The 13,837-nt window shown below is 33.7% G+C and overlaps 1 protein-coding gene across 1 annotated transcript; it reads right to left on the bottom strand.

Annotated features, from left to right (window-relative positions):
• Window positions 1-3,890: 3,890 nt before the first annotated feature.
• Window positions 3,891-13,710, bottom strand: LOC132547296 (tRNA N6-adenosine threonylcarbamoyltransferase, mitochondrial-like). Its single transcript, XM_060211061.1, is given in 11 exon segments — window positions 3,891-4,218; window positions 4,220-4,325; window positions 5,422-5,508; window positions 5,673-5,803; window positions 6,802-6,947; window positions 8,027-8,231; window positions 9,025-9,154; window positions 9,866-9,928; window positions 10,424-10,518; window positions 11,607-11,706; window positions 13,288-13,710. Coding segments are annotated over 11 exon segments (1,413 nt in total). The 5' UTR covers window positions 13,611-13,710; the 3' UTR covers window positions 3,891-4,191.
• Between the last annotated feature and the right edge of the window lie 127 nt (window positions 13,711-13,837).

Here is a 13,837-nt window from a genome sequence, read left to right as displayed (position 1 = left end):
CTAAGTATGGACATTTTGAGTTTTTTTCTAGATTTAATAACACCTGTTCCTAACTGGTGCATCCTTTAAATGATCACAATTAGTGGAATCATGTTTTCTCTTATAAAGTGCTTTATGGGAAAAAAAAGAAAAAAAATATTCAGGTTTTCATTAGCAGTGTAATATACTTGTTGAAATCACTGGGATATGCAACAGTATTTTATCTGCCTTTATATATTTCATGTCTCAGTATTCGAAGAGGAGAAGGACCCATGTTACATGTTCCTGTTTTACAAATTTCTTTTTATATGTTTTATCCCCTTTACCCTTCTCCTAATTTCTGATATAGTTAGAACTTTTTTATGAACAGTAATAACTATAATTCAATTCCAGAATAACCTGTGAGGTTGGTCTGTCTATATACATGTGATAGGGTTGTCGTTGGAGAGCTAATCTCATTTACTAGCCTCAGTGATTCTACTTAAGAAGCTCAAATGCTGGCGAACACACAACTATATTATGTGTAATATCAATATTGCGTCCATATAATTGAATACAAATCTGTCCAAGGAAGATATTGTCTCAGACTCGTGTAAAACAGTATTGTTTTCATTCTAATGGTTGAGGTAATCATATCTATCTAGAATGCCGGATAAGTTGCCCCACCCTCTGGCCTCTCACAATCTAGAATGTTGGTTTGGGTTGCCCTCAACCCTCCTGTCTAGAATGTTGATTGGATTGCCTCGCCCTCAGGCCTCTACTCCATGCTATTCTTGTACTTTTGTCAGAAGTTAAACATTATTTACAAATTTTTTTAAAAAAATGTGGTGATTGAAGTTGCTACATGTTATTGGGCATTCCAGAGAAACATAGCAGCCACAATGGTACAGTTTGATGCTTGACAATGTATATACATTGTATAGATAATATTTAGATGTCTGAATCACCAGACTCTAAAGTCATGCAATGATTTTAAATCTATTTATTATATAATGTCTATGTCTGGGTAGAGGTACTGAATCACATAACACTGTTGATAGGTCAAAGCTGGTAGAATGAGAGGTATCGACTATTGTAAGCCTCATCTCTTTATTGAATTACAGATTACTTGTATTTAATCTTGCTAAATGGCTTCAGTAGCCAAGTGTATTGTTACTATATTGAATGTAATTAGCTGAAAGAGGGCACACTGATGTAAAATGGCTCAAATGTTAGGTATTTCTGTTACCAAAGGTTTACTTTGTTAATTTACTTAACTAGGGTTAAATCAAGATTTATTGTTGGGAAATCGTTTTCTTTGTATGGAGAGTGGGTTGACGTTGATAACCTTTTCATTTCCATGAATACTAGGCAATGTTGCCTTAGAAACAGTGTTATTAATATCTACAATAGTTAAAAGATAATAGAGCTATTTTGTCTTAGTTGTTGTAGGGCAGATTTTCTCTTCTTCTGAAAGATTTAAAATTTTCCCTATTAACTGTTTTGTTTTGATATTAAGTGTTTCTTTTTTATTATGTTGTAATTTTGAATTGGAAAACTCATCTCAAAACACATGGGATAGAGTTTCTTTGATTTTGTATTCATGTTAGAATGAAGACTAAGAATATTATTCTCATTTAGGTACAAGTCTCCGATAACATTGAAATATTTGTGCATGTACAAATGTGATCTGACTTAAAGTGCTGTGTGCCCTCAAGCTACTAGACACATGCTAGCTGACGAGTCTTTATCCTGGTATATTGGACCATGATACATTTTGTACATTTTGTTAATACTGTAAATTTAATACATGTAGGTGTATTAGTAATTAGATATTTATTTTGTATCTTATCTTTTTTTTTTTGCACAAAAATCTGTAATGTTTTGTTAGCTTTGAAATAATGAAGTAGTTGGTAAACACCAATTAATTTCCTTTGTCAAATTTCATGACTTAAGGTTTGCTGAAATTGCCATATCAAAACATTGATTAGCTTAGCTTCAACTATTTCATTATCTGTAACATGTATTCTTTCATCTGTTTATATAAGCTTATTTATATGAAGTGGAGATTGAGAAATGAGTTAACCCTGCTTGTATAAATCTCGGTCCATGAACGGCTTATTTGGGGTAGAATATAATACCAGAAGAGAACCATTAAAAATTTACTCTTCTAGGAGAGACTACTAAGTCCTTTTTTCTCAATCTACTAGGTATCAAGGTAGACATAATTTAAGATATGTTTGAAATGTTAAATGTGGTCTTGGCACTTTTATAACATTTTGATTGGCCGCAGAGACAGCATCATTAGTGATGATTTAATGTGATATTTAATCTAATGATGATGAAATAATTACCCAATTAATTACTGTGTACTTAATAGAATATCATCTCATAGTAATGATCATTACTTCAGGCAGTTATACAGAAGGACAAAATGTTGTCAGGAAGCTTTCATCACATTAACCTACATCATATAAATATGGAATATAATGACAATTTATAAAATCTCAACCCATTCAATGCAATATATTTCCATTTAAATGTCTCGGTTTTCGTATGTTGCTTCATATTGATAACATTGGTCAGTATGTATGTTTTACCAAACAATGCTGAAGTGTTTTTAATATCATTAATTGTTCCTCATATTTTTTTTCCATCTAAGTGATATTTACAATTTTAATGATTGAACCACTTTTAAAATTTCATTTGACATTTGTAAATTTGAAGAAATGAATGTTTTTTTCTAAAAAACCATTCCCTGTCATCAATCACGGGTAGAATATCCACACTGTCTACCACTGTGTCAATCGTTACATATCAAATTTCTAATGAACTATCATCTCAGCTACTGACATGTACATTTTGTTTTCATTAAAGTTCAAAAGATATTGATCATCAATGACAGCACACTCCACTTCTGTGGTTTAAGGGTCATTATTATCAACCTTGTGAAAAAACTCAACCTGATGTCCACGATGAAGTGGATTCTCACCCCCAAAGCTGTTTGGATCAGGAGATTGAGTTGTGTTTAACTACACTGTAGTTCTTGCTTTTTGTGTTAATTTAAGAAATAAGTTATTGTGACCATGTATATAACATTCTTCACCCTTAAGTCATTTAATTTATATTTAAATGTTATTTTATGAATTTTGCCATGATTTCTGTGTCAACCTTGAAACTTATGTAAATACGATACAGACTGGTGAAGATATTTGTTTTTGACAATGCAGAATAGAAAATAAAATGTTATCTTTTCTACATACATAAACTTGTATTCTCTTATTTATTAATCTTCATTCTTAACAAAATGACATCCCAGTACTCCAATATTTGACAGTATTCCATTAACTTACAGTATTCCTGTGAGCTGACAGCATTCCAATAATCTGTATCGACCTGAAAGTATTCCTGTGACTTCACATTTTTCACTTGATTTTATAGTACTTTTGTGACCCTAGTGTATTCCTGTAACCAAGCGGTGTTCTCATGAGCTGTAAGTATTTGTCTGATCTTACAGATTACAGTGATTTTACAATATTTTGTCACTTTTACAGACATCGAAAAACATTGTCATTCAAGACTTTCTATAAAAACCGAAAGCATCAATAACTGTTATTTATGTAGTCTTACTCAATTGAGCAATGACAGGAACACAGACTACAAACCAGTCCAGTTCAGCTGATCATTATGCAAGATGTCTTCAAATACCTATTTCTGCAAGTATAAACGTCAAGTAACAAGCTGTTTTCAAACAGCTGGTTATAATCAATAAACAGTGATTATTCGCCGTAGCATGGACATGATTACATAGTATATTTTGGTTATGTTTACTGAAGAATGCAGAAATGTTACCAATAACAAATGTCTTCAAAATGAAAAGGATTTCAACAAAGCCATTCATTTGATTTTAGATAAAACACAACTACCGGTACTTGTATCTTGTTCTTAGAAAAATTTTACTTTTTTTCCCTATGTACAACTGCTAGATACTTTTTCATTATTTCTTGCATTTATTGACACTTTGCATTTAATTAAGTTGTTATTGGGGAAAAAAAGTCACATTTTCAATTCATAACTATCTTATTGTGGCATATCAACAAATTCTCATGGTTCATTACGCTGTCATCACTACAGGAGTCCTCCGCACACATCAGTAACTTCATCATTTCTGGTAGCTTTTTGTAGGAACTGATCCCACATTGAAATATCACAATCAATACTTGGAAACATCGGCTACAATCCATTTTGTGAATCAGGTTCCCTCAGCAGTGTAGATGGAGTTCAAGCGAGTATGGAGAGGTTTAGACTTTGGGAGCTTTATTTGACAAGCAACTAGTTCTTCCCTAACGCTTTCACCAATTGGACAGCTGAAACCAAAGATACAGGTCTTATCACCATGTCAATAGAATTCAGATCAATGTAACTAGAGGTATGTTAGTAAAAATCTGGGACACATACTTGTAAAATTATGACTATATCAGTAAGTTGCAAAAAAAAAACATGTAAAAATAATATCTATAGCTTAAATATTTTTATGTGTTTTAATGGGAAACCTGTAGTTCTTTACGTCATTAAAGGGAAATGAATACACAAGGTGCTGCTGTATGACATGCCCAAAATATTTAGCAATTGTACAACCCTTTTCCAACATTTCGAAAGATTTTAGATATGTCAAAAACGAAGAGTTAGTTAAAATTTTCAATAAAGTGAGGCACAACAATGTTAATTTCAGTCAATCATCCCATACTATACAAAAGTGTCAAATAATTGGTGAATTGCATGGAGTTCTCATCTCCTTACACCTTGATATAAAATTTATCAAAAGGCGGACGACATGATATAGTGATTCATATGGTTATGCCATATTCTTCTCAAGCAACCGAATATATTGTCAGCTTGGTTTAATCAGATAGAAATGCCATTTTATTAGACTGCTAGCTATATCTGGTATCAAAAATGAATAAGGGCCAATAACTCTCTATTACAACATCTTTCATTAAAAGGAACCCCATATTCCAAAGAAACGCAAGTAAAGCAAATTAAGATTAATAAAACACAAATGGAATACATGTTGAAAGGAATATATGATTTTGAATGTAGACTATCAAGAGTGAACAAGTAGTTCTTTATATATAGCAAGCCAAAACTATAGCTTGAAAAACACAACCTTACTGGACTAAGGTTTTTAAATTTGACAGGGTTGAAAAAGTACCTTTATTACCTAGCAAAGACTTTATAAGGGGTAACAGTTACTATGCCTGGTAAGGACTTTGGCAGAGGCAAGAGTAACTATACCTGGCTAGGACTTCGGTAGGGCAACAGTGACTAATATCTTACCTGGCTAGGACTTTGGTAGGGCAACAGTGACTAATATCTTACCTGGCTAGGACTTTGGTAGGGCAACAGTGACTAATATCTTACCTGGCTAGGACTTTGGTAGGGCAACAGTGACTAATATCTTACCTGGCTAGGACTTTAGTAGGGACTGCCTTCAAAGACTGAGGATCTGCTTCTATCCCCGTTCCATGGAGTAACTTCTCCATACCGTTCCTGTAATGGTAATTAAACCAAAGGGACATTACTCTGTATCAGACACACCAGCATTAACCAGGCAATATACAAAATATATGTATGGTCCAAAGTCTTTTACGGTACTTTGGAAATATTTTGATCCATTATCTAAATTATATAAAGGATTGAAGGGAAACACTTACCAAGCTATCATAATACCATTATCTGTACAGAGTGACGGTGGAGGACACACCAAGTTGTAGCCACTTTCTGCACAAACAGCCTCAAACCCACATCTCAATATCTGGTTACTGGCTACACCTCCAGACACTACCTGGACACAAAAGTCAGAATACATCTGTTAGGTTAAGTTTCTTAAAAACAGTTACTTGTTAGAAGTTAAAACTGTGACTGGGGATTACTTCTCACATCCAAGCTGTTCTAGACAGGGATTGTTATCAAAATCAGAAAAGTAGCCCAAGATTTTAAACTAAATTGGTACTAGTGAAACTAATTAGAATTGACTTGACCAAAACTAAGATGCAGACGGGTTAAAAAGGACAGGATTAACAGAATCTGTAACTGTATGTGTTTGAGGTCAATTTATCTCAGCCGAAGGCCACATCCCATTCAAGGTGAATCTGAGAATGTATGTAATTATGCACTATTGTGTTAAAAATCTATAAATCTTTCCCAACTGGTTCATCTCTAAATTAATCTATTCAATTAGATTTCCATTCATTGTGGTTATAAACTTTTTTTGTGATGTCACTTGGTGGTAAATATCATATAATATACCAGACAGTTTGGACTATACAAAAAAATCAAGCACTGTGTAGCACCTTTTATGGTTAATTTCTTTGTTTTATGTCAATGTCAGTCTGTAAACGACCCTTGATATAAAACAAACCTCAGTTGACAGTCTTGTGATCACCAACTAAACCCAACCACGTATTATAACACTGCAGAAACTTTAGTCAATCATGTTCAACAATCAACATAGACTATCACAGTAGCGCCTTCATTTTGGTGCTTCTAACAGAACAAAATGTAGGTTTTTTGATGTTGGAAGAATACACACATTGAAAAGTCACTGTGCCATCAGTCGGGAAACAAATAACCCAACAGAAATCATCTTCCACCGTCTGGACAAAGTGGTCCGACGTTCCATGTTCAATTGCAAATATCATGACAGTCAGACTGCCTGGACATCACCAATCAAGGTAACAGACACACTTGTGATTTCAATAGTACAATGACAGTAATATGATGATATATTACATTATACTTCACCCTCTAAAACTGTGAAGAAATATCAAATTATATACCAACCAATGTTGGTTGTTTACTGGTGATTCCTTTCTGCTGACAAAACAGAAATGCCCGCTGTAATCTGCGAAGAAGTTGTACCATAACACCGTGTTGAAAACTTGCACAGAAGTCAGACACATTGGGGATTATATCTTCTTCCGTAAGATCTGAAATCAGTAGAAAATTAAAGTTATTGTACCAAAAAACTTTTAAGGAAATTATCATCACTTAGTTATTAAGAGTATAAATTCTTATTAACACACACAATTGTATTTGCTTTTATTCTAAGTATACACTAAATACAGTCAGGTTCATGAAATGGTCAGATTCAGATTTGAATTTTAATTAAATAACAGTAATAATGACTATCAGTCATCAACACATTGGAATTATTTTCACTTGTATATAATCACTGTTGTAGAAAAGAAACAGCAAATCACAGTAAAAAAGACATCTTTTTAATCAATTTAATTAATATTTCTAAAACCTTTGCAGTCTTAATGTACATCAAAATATTATTCAAATATGCTATTTGACAGAAATCATGATTAACAATGTAAACAACAGTTTCAATCTGCCTACATGTTACAAGTGTAATTAATGAATTATCTAATCAATACCGGGATTTCCATTATAATCTATAGATACTGTATTGGGATTGTCATTTGTTTACATGTGCATGCATATTAGTCTAATAATTTGCCCGAGTGTCCACTTTTTGGAAGTCGTCTGAATTACTATATAAGGTTTAAAGTAATTAAGTGGCTGGATGTGTGCTGGTGGTGTTAACCATAATTTGGTAGTGCGAGTGTCTTAATATCCTGTTTATAGCACTACTACTGTCGATTCATCAGAGTAAGAAAAAGCATGTTAGTGTGATAAGACTATCTTGATTCAGTGTGATTTGGCCACATATTTCTTTAGGATGTATCCTGGGGTCCTCCAGAGGTAAGAGATAATCAACTGAGGCAATTACTGTAGACTTTACCAGGCATAAATCACTCTATGCAGGTAAATATGATACTGGTTATTTAAAGTTAATTATATAACAAATTGCTCTATTAGTCAACTAAATCTTTAGTACATCATAGCAAAAAATTACAACAGTTTTCTGTATTTCCATGGTTTTTCTATGTTTTACAAATAATGTCAAAAGCCTTTCAGATTAGCCTATTAAACAAACATACCAGCCTTGTGTATTTTAGTCAATTGACATATATGTTGCAGGAATTCAGTAGATACTTACTGTGTTTTTTTCGTATAGCTTCTATCCGAACCTTGGCAGATGTTTGAATTCCACTAAAACTAAAGTCACAGTTTGGTTGGCCTAAGGAGGTGCTTGAAAATGGGATTGCCTTATGATTACCTCCTCTTGCTACCCTCTCTATGGCTGCACCTCCACTCAGCCCCTGACACTCTGGTAACACCTTCAGATTCAAGGACCTGGATACCTAGTGTAAAATTTGAAATAAAATTTTGAGCTAGGCATCATAACATGTACATCAAGTCCCCACAGGCCATTCATCACATACATGTACATCAAGTCCCCACAGGCCATTCATCACATACATGAACATCAAGTCCCCACAGGCCAATCATCATTTGAATCTAGAATGAGTCAAGCACTAATATTAATACCCAGCATCTTCATTACAGAAAACACAATATAACAAAATCTTAATGTTATAAAGGTAAAACATTACAGCTAGATTGAGTCCTACATGTTTGGTTTATAACTTGCTAGCAGCTATCAGTAAGACAAAATAGCACATCTTCTAAAAAGGCCAAAACAAAGGATTCAAGAGAGGATATTATATTACCATCTATTCATGTGCTTAATGTGTTTCATTTCTTCATGCCTTTTTACTGGTAACAAGAACAACCAACTAATCTTATAACACCCTCTGATCAATTTCATTCTACTGTCATTCAAAGCTTGTCTCTTGATTTATTGACTAATAATTATATCCTCTACAAATCAAGCATTTCCATTGGTCAATTTCTGTATGTTTTCATTTTGTAACATCATTTAATTAGCCAATGCGATGGTGTAAGAAATTAGAAATTTTCACTGAGAAGCATCCATTATAAATGTTAGAAATCTTGCAATCTGTGATAAAAAAAACCATAGCAGGATTACAAAACATCCAATTTTGAAGAATAATAGTTAAAATAGATAATATGGTTATCATCTTGCACCTTTATGAAAACAACAAACCAAACATACACACATTAACTCCTCACTTTGTCCAAGGTATCTCCAGGTGCATTGTCCAGTCCTTTACCAAGCAACAGAAAGTCATCAACTCCTTGGGCCACTGTCAAAAGTGCATGACCTCCACTCACCAACAGAACCAGGAATGGAAAGTCCACTCTGTTGATAAAACATTACTAACGTTTTATTACCAGGTAATGTACTGATATTTAAATCTAATACATGACATCTTAAAATCAATGTAAGACTTCTTCAATTTACTTACAAACGTTCTTTTCCACAAAAAGATCCCTTGTATTATCATCCACGACAAATGTAACATAACAGTAAGTAAAATTCAATTTTATTACCCATAACAATTTTCAATTTCATGACTTAAATAAATTTATTAACCCTTTCGGCGCCAATTATCTCTTACAATGTACAGCTCAGCGCCAAATATTTTCCAGAAAATATCCGAAAACAATGGCAGCATTACTGAAACAAGCATATCTTGGCTAATAATAATGATATAAAAATTGTAGACCAAAGTCACCTTTGGCGGCCTGTCTGCATGTTGATTTTAGTCGCCTACGGCAGCCTGTCTGCATGTCGACTTTAGTCGCCTATGGCGGCCTGTCTGCATGTCGACTTTAGTCGCCTACGGTGCCGAAAGGGTTAATATGTACATTTTTCTGATGATCACATTAGGATGAATACCAAAATTCCATCAGACATTTATTTCAAAGTAAAACTTTAAACATTCCATCAGAAATTCACTTAAATGTAAAACTATAGAAAACTGTAGGATATTTGTTCTCAGTACTATATACGTGTAATAGACATGTTTATTTGTTTATATTGTACCTTCCATGTTTGTTTGATACTTACTTGTGGATCATCCGAACTGTGAGAGCATGAGCCTCCATGTGGTGGATTGGTATCATCGGCTTTCTGTGAAAAGACACCTTACTGTGAGCTTTAACTTGATGTTACTTTTGGGTCCGTTCAATCTTAACAGCTGCTGTACACAGAACTTTTTTGGTGAAATAGCAAAAAGTCTCAAATACCAAAATCAAAATGTATGACTACATTTTGTACGTAACACTAAATAAAAAATTAAGACATAGAAACATTTGTATCAAAGTTAAAAAAAGATCCAAGTAATTTGTGAGAAATAATATCAGACTTTGAGTGTCAAAATACAAGACGCCATCTGTTTGTCATCTTGTTATGTGGACCATGCAATTTCCAAATGAAGAAAACAAAACTAGAGACCAATAATACCATACTTAAGAAACATCTATAGAATGTTTCATGAGAGAGAACAATAAGAACTGTTAAATAGCTGGTGAGTGAAGGAATTTCATGTCACATACAAGGATGATTTCAAGTCTTCAACCCAAGGGTACAGCAAAGAAAACATGAGAATACAGCAATGATAATTACCCAGACTTGGCTACCAGTTCTTTAGCATAGTTAAGGCCAACATACAGACATGGTTCTAATCCAGGCTTGGTTGTCACTGCAATGGCATCAAGATCCTACAAATACAATAGGTTTCAGCTTAAACACAACTTTTAAGAACAGAACGGATACATGTTGAGTTCCTCGTACAGGTACCTTTATAATGGTTCTGATGACAATATTTTACAACATCATTTGTGTGTATTTCAAACACTTTAAGAAGTTATATTACTTAAATTACAAAATAAACAACAGGAAAACTGTCAAAGATGTTACTGCTGGGACAAATACTGTAAAATAAGCATTTGATTATGAAATGTTAAACACTGCACAATACGTCGGGCCTTTTGAAGTCCCATCATTTTACCATGAAAACAACTCATTTTACTCATCAAACATAAGAGCATGCAGAATTGTCATATTTGTTTCTTTTGTCCACAAACTAGCCTGTATTCAGGTAAATACAATTTAGTATGGACACAACATGAATCACATGACTAAATCACTTCTCAGGTAGAGTCATATGACTCTCATAAGCAAAATGGTGGACTATGAAGCTGTCAATTGCTGATAAAGGAGCTTTCCAGAATTCATATCTCAACTAGCTCATCATTTGCAAATTCAGTCATTTTTAGATTAGCATTTGCAAAACGATGTATTTTCAAATATGTCTACAGAAGTGAATTCACGCAATAAAGTATTTGTGAAGTTGAAGTGATTTAGAGTACACCAAAGAACTGTACTTATACATGTATAATAAAACATGAAGTTCTGATCATATGCTTTTAGAACATATGTCTCATGTTCAAAAGCTAAATGAAATTCAATTGCTTAAATTGCTCTTATTTTGTTACAACATTCCATTTATTTCACATTCAAGTATATGTGTTTACCATCTAAAACGTTTGTAGTTGGTCCAATAATGTAACAGTAAACAGAAATTTGTAGTTGGTCCAATAATGTAACAGTAAACAGAAGTTTGTGGTTGGTCCAATAATGTAACAGTAAACAGAAGTTTGTAGTTGGTCCAATAATGTAACAGTAAACAAGTTTATAGTTGGTCCAGTAATGTAACAGTAAACAAGTTTATAGTTGGTCCAATAATGTAACAGTAAACAGAAATTTATATCACAAAATTTTTACTTAACGTGACACAGTTTCTTGCCTTGAGACTGACGTTAGCATCACATAGGGCTCTATCAACCACTGGACGGATGTTCTGCTTGTGAATTTTCATTGCAACATCAGGCTTGGCTCCTCCAAATCTGAAAATAGTTCCTCTCTGTATGATTTCTTAGTTCAATATAGATGGAGATATATCAAAGGAAATATAACACAATAAAATGTGGATGTTGTAGGAAAATGATAAAATTACAAATAATTGTTTTACACAATGATTGAAACCTTTTGACAATTTCCAAACCAAAACTAAAACCACAATTAGGTTAGATGTTGAGGATCTTCAATAAAAAAAATATAGCAGTTTAAGAGAGATCAAAAAGCTAGTTCAGGATTCACATTAATGGAATAACAATCTAGATACAGCTTACTTGCTATCATAAGGTACTGTTACAAGACCTGACAAAACATACAACAAAATCTAAAAAGGTACTTTATGCCCCAGTCAGTCATGGTTATAAGCCAAAACAATCACAAGTCTAGGCCAATATGTTTAAATCCTAACATTGTTATGCTCCAAAAACATATATTTGATTTCAGATCATGAAGAGACAATTAGAAATGTCATGCTACAATATTTCCCATTAATAGTTTAACATTAATATTGTACAGGGTAAATATATAGATACCAGAAAAGAATCAAACACCTGTTAAAAAACCCAACAAGCAAAGATAAAAAAGACACCCATGTGTCTTAATATTCATCTGAATATATAGACCTTTATATGACAAAGGCCCAATAGGCCTGAGTTGTTGATCTGTTCTATTTATTGGTTTATAAAGTCAACTTCTTTGTGTATATGAAATCCTATTCCTCATATATGCCTCTACTTAAATACCAAAACCTTGGACCTATTGCTTCTTGACAGAAGAAATTATAATTGCAAGTTTTCAACACATCTGACCCTGTGACTTTGAAAGTAGATCATGGTCAATCATTTGAATTAAGTTGATAATCCATACTCGAACTATGTTACAGAGCCAATATCAATAGTCTGGACCTTTTGGTTATTAAAAAGAAGTTGATTGAAGATTTTTTTAACACATTTGACCCATGTAATCTTAATTGAAAGTTGATGAAGGTCATTCATTTGAATAAATTTGGTAGACCTTCATCCCAGCATGCTACAGACCTAATATCAGCACCCATCGTCCTTTTGTTATTGAGGTGAACTTTAAGAAAATCAACCCAGCACTTCTCAAGATATAGTGATAAAATCTCTCTTGCTCAAAATCTAAGTCTGCCAGCCATTTAATTCGTATGAGTCCCATATCAAATGGGCAAAATTAGGAATCACAAGGAACCTAAAAACCAGAGAAAGATCTACAGCTGATTTATCTAAAGAAATTACTGAAATAAAACTTTCCTTGTCTTTCTGCATAATTAGTTTCAAAATCAAAAAGACTGCCATAGCCATGGTGGCCGCCTGGTTGCAAGTTGGCAATACTGTTTTGTTTTAGATCAATCCTAAATTTGGAACGTGTTCAACTAGGGTCAAAGAGGAACCCATATACATGTACATACTGTTAGAAATATGAGAACATATAGACGGACGATAGACTTCGGACACACTTGAATTTTTGTTTGCGGGAAACATCTAAAATGTAGATGATGGTGGAAAGAATATCAATTAACTGTTTTCGAGAATCATTTCCTTTGTACTTACTCCACATGAACCTTCGTCTGACTCTCGAGCGCATCTCCCAAGACATTTCCATCATCGTCCACAACTGCTGCTCCCGTGTCATCAAAACTCGTCTCTATCCCCAGTACCAGTTTCCTCTGACGGATAACTGAGTACGACAAAGGTCGTGAACAATCGAATGTATTGTTCCGTTTTCTTACTGTCAAACCGAAAGTTTGTTTACATCTCGACTGAACCACGTGGTTTTTATGCAGTTTTGTTAACAAATTTGCAAGTTGATACTTGATTGTCCTTATTTGATCAACTCCGGGATTTAAACGGTAAAGATTCGACAGAGATTTCATTCCGTTTCAAGCTCAAGGCATTTGCTAGATAAAATTGTCAGGCATTGCAAACCATATTGTTGGTTTCTCTTCTGCATCGCAGAGTTGCCGCATGGGCGCAGCCATCTTGAAAAAATTCTTATGATACTTCCGGAGACATTAACGGGTTTATTGGGAAGCGATCTGACTTTGATTTCGTCCCATAATTTCTATCAAATATGTACCATCGTATCATCAATTCCTTCAGT

Source organism: Ylistrum balloti, unplaced genomic scaffold (genome assembly GCF_031769215.1).
Source record: "Ylistrum balloti isolate Yb309-2 unplaced genomic scaffold, AGI_CSIRO_Ybal_v1 Utg369946, whole genome shotgun sequence".
Lineage (NCBI taxonomy): Eukaryota > Metazoa > Mollusca > Bivalvia > Pectinida > Pectinidae > Ylistrum > Ylistrum balloti.
This window is presented reverse-complemented; position numbering and strand designations above follow the sequence as displayed.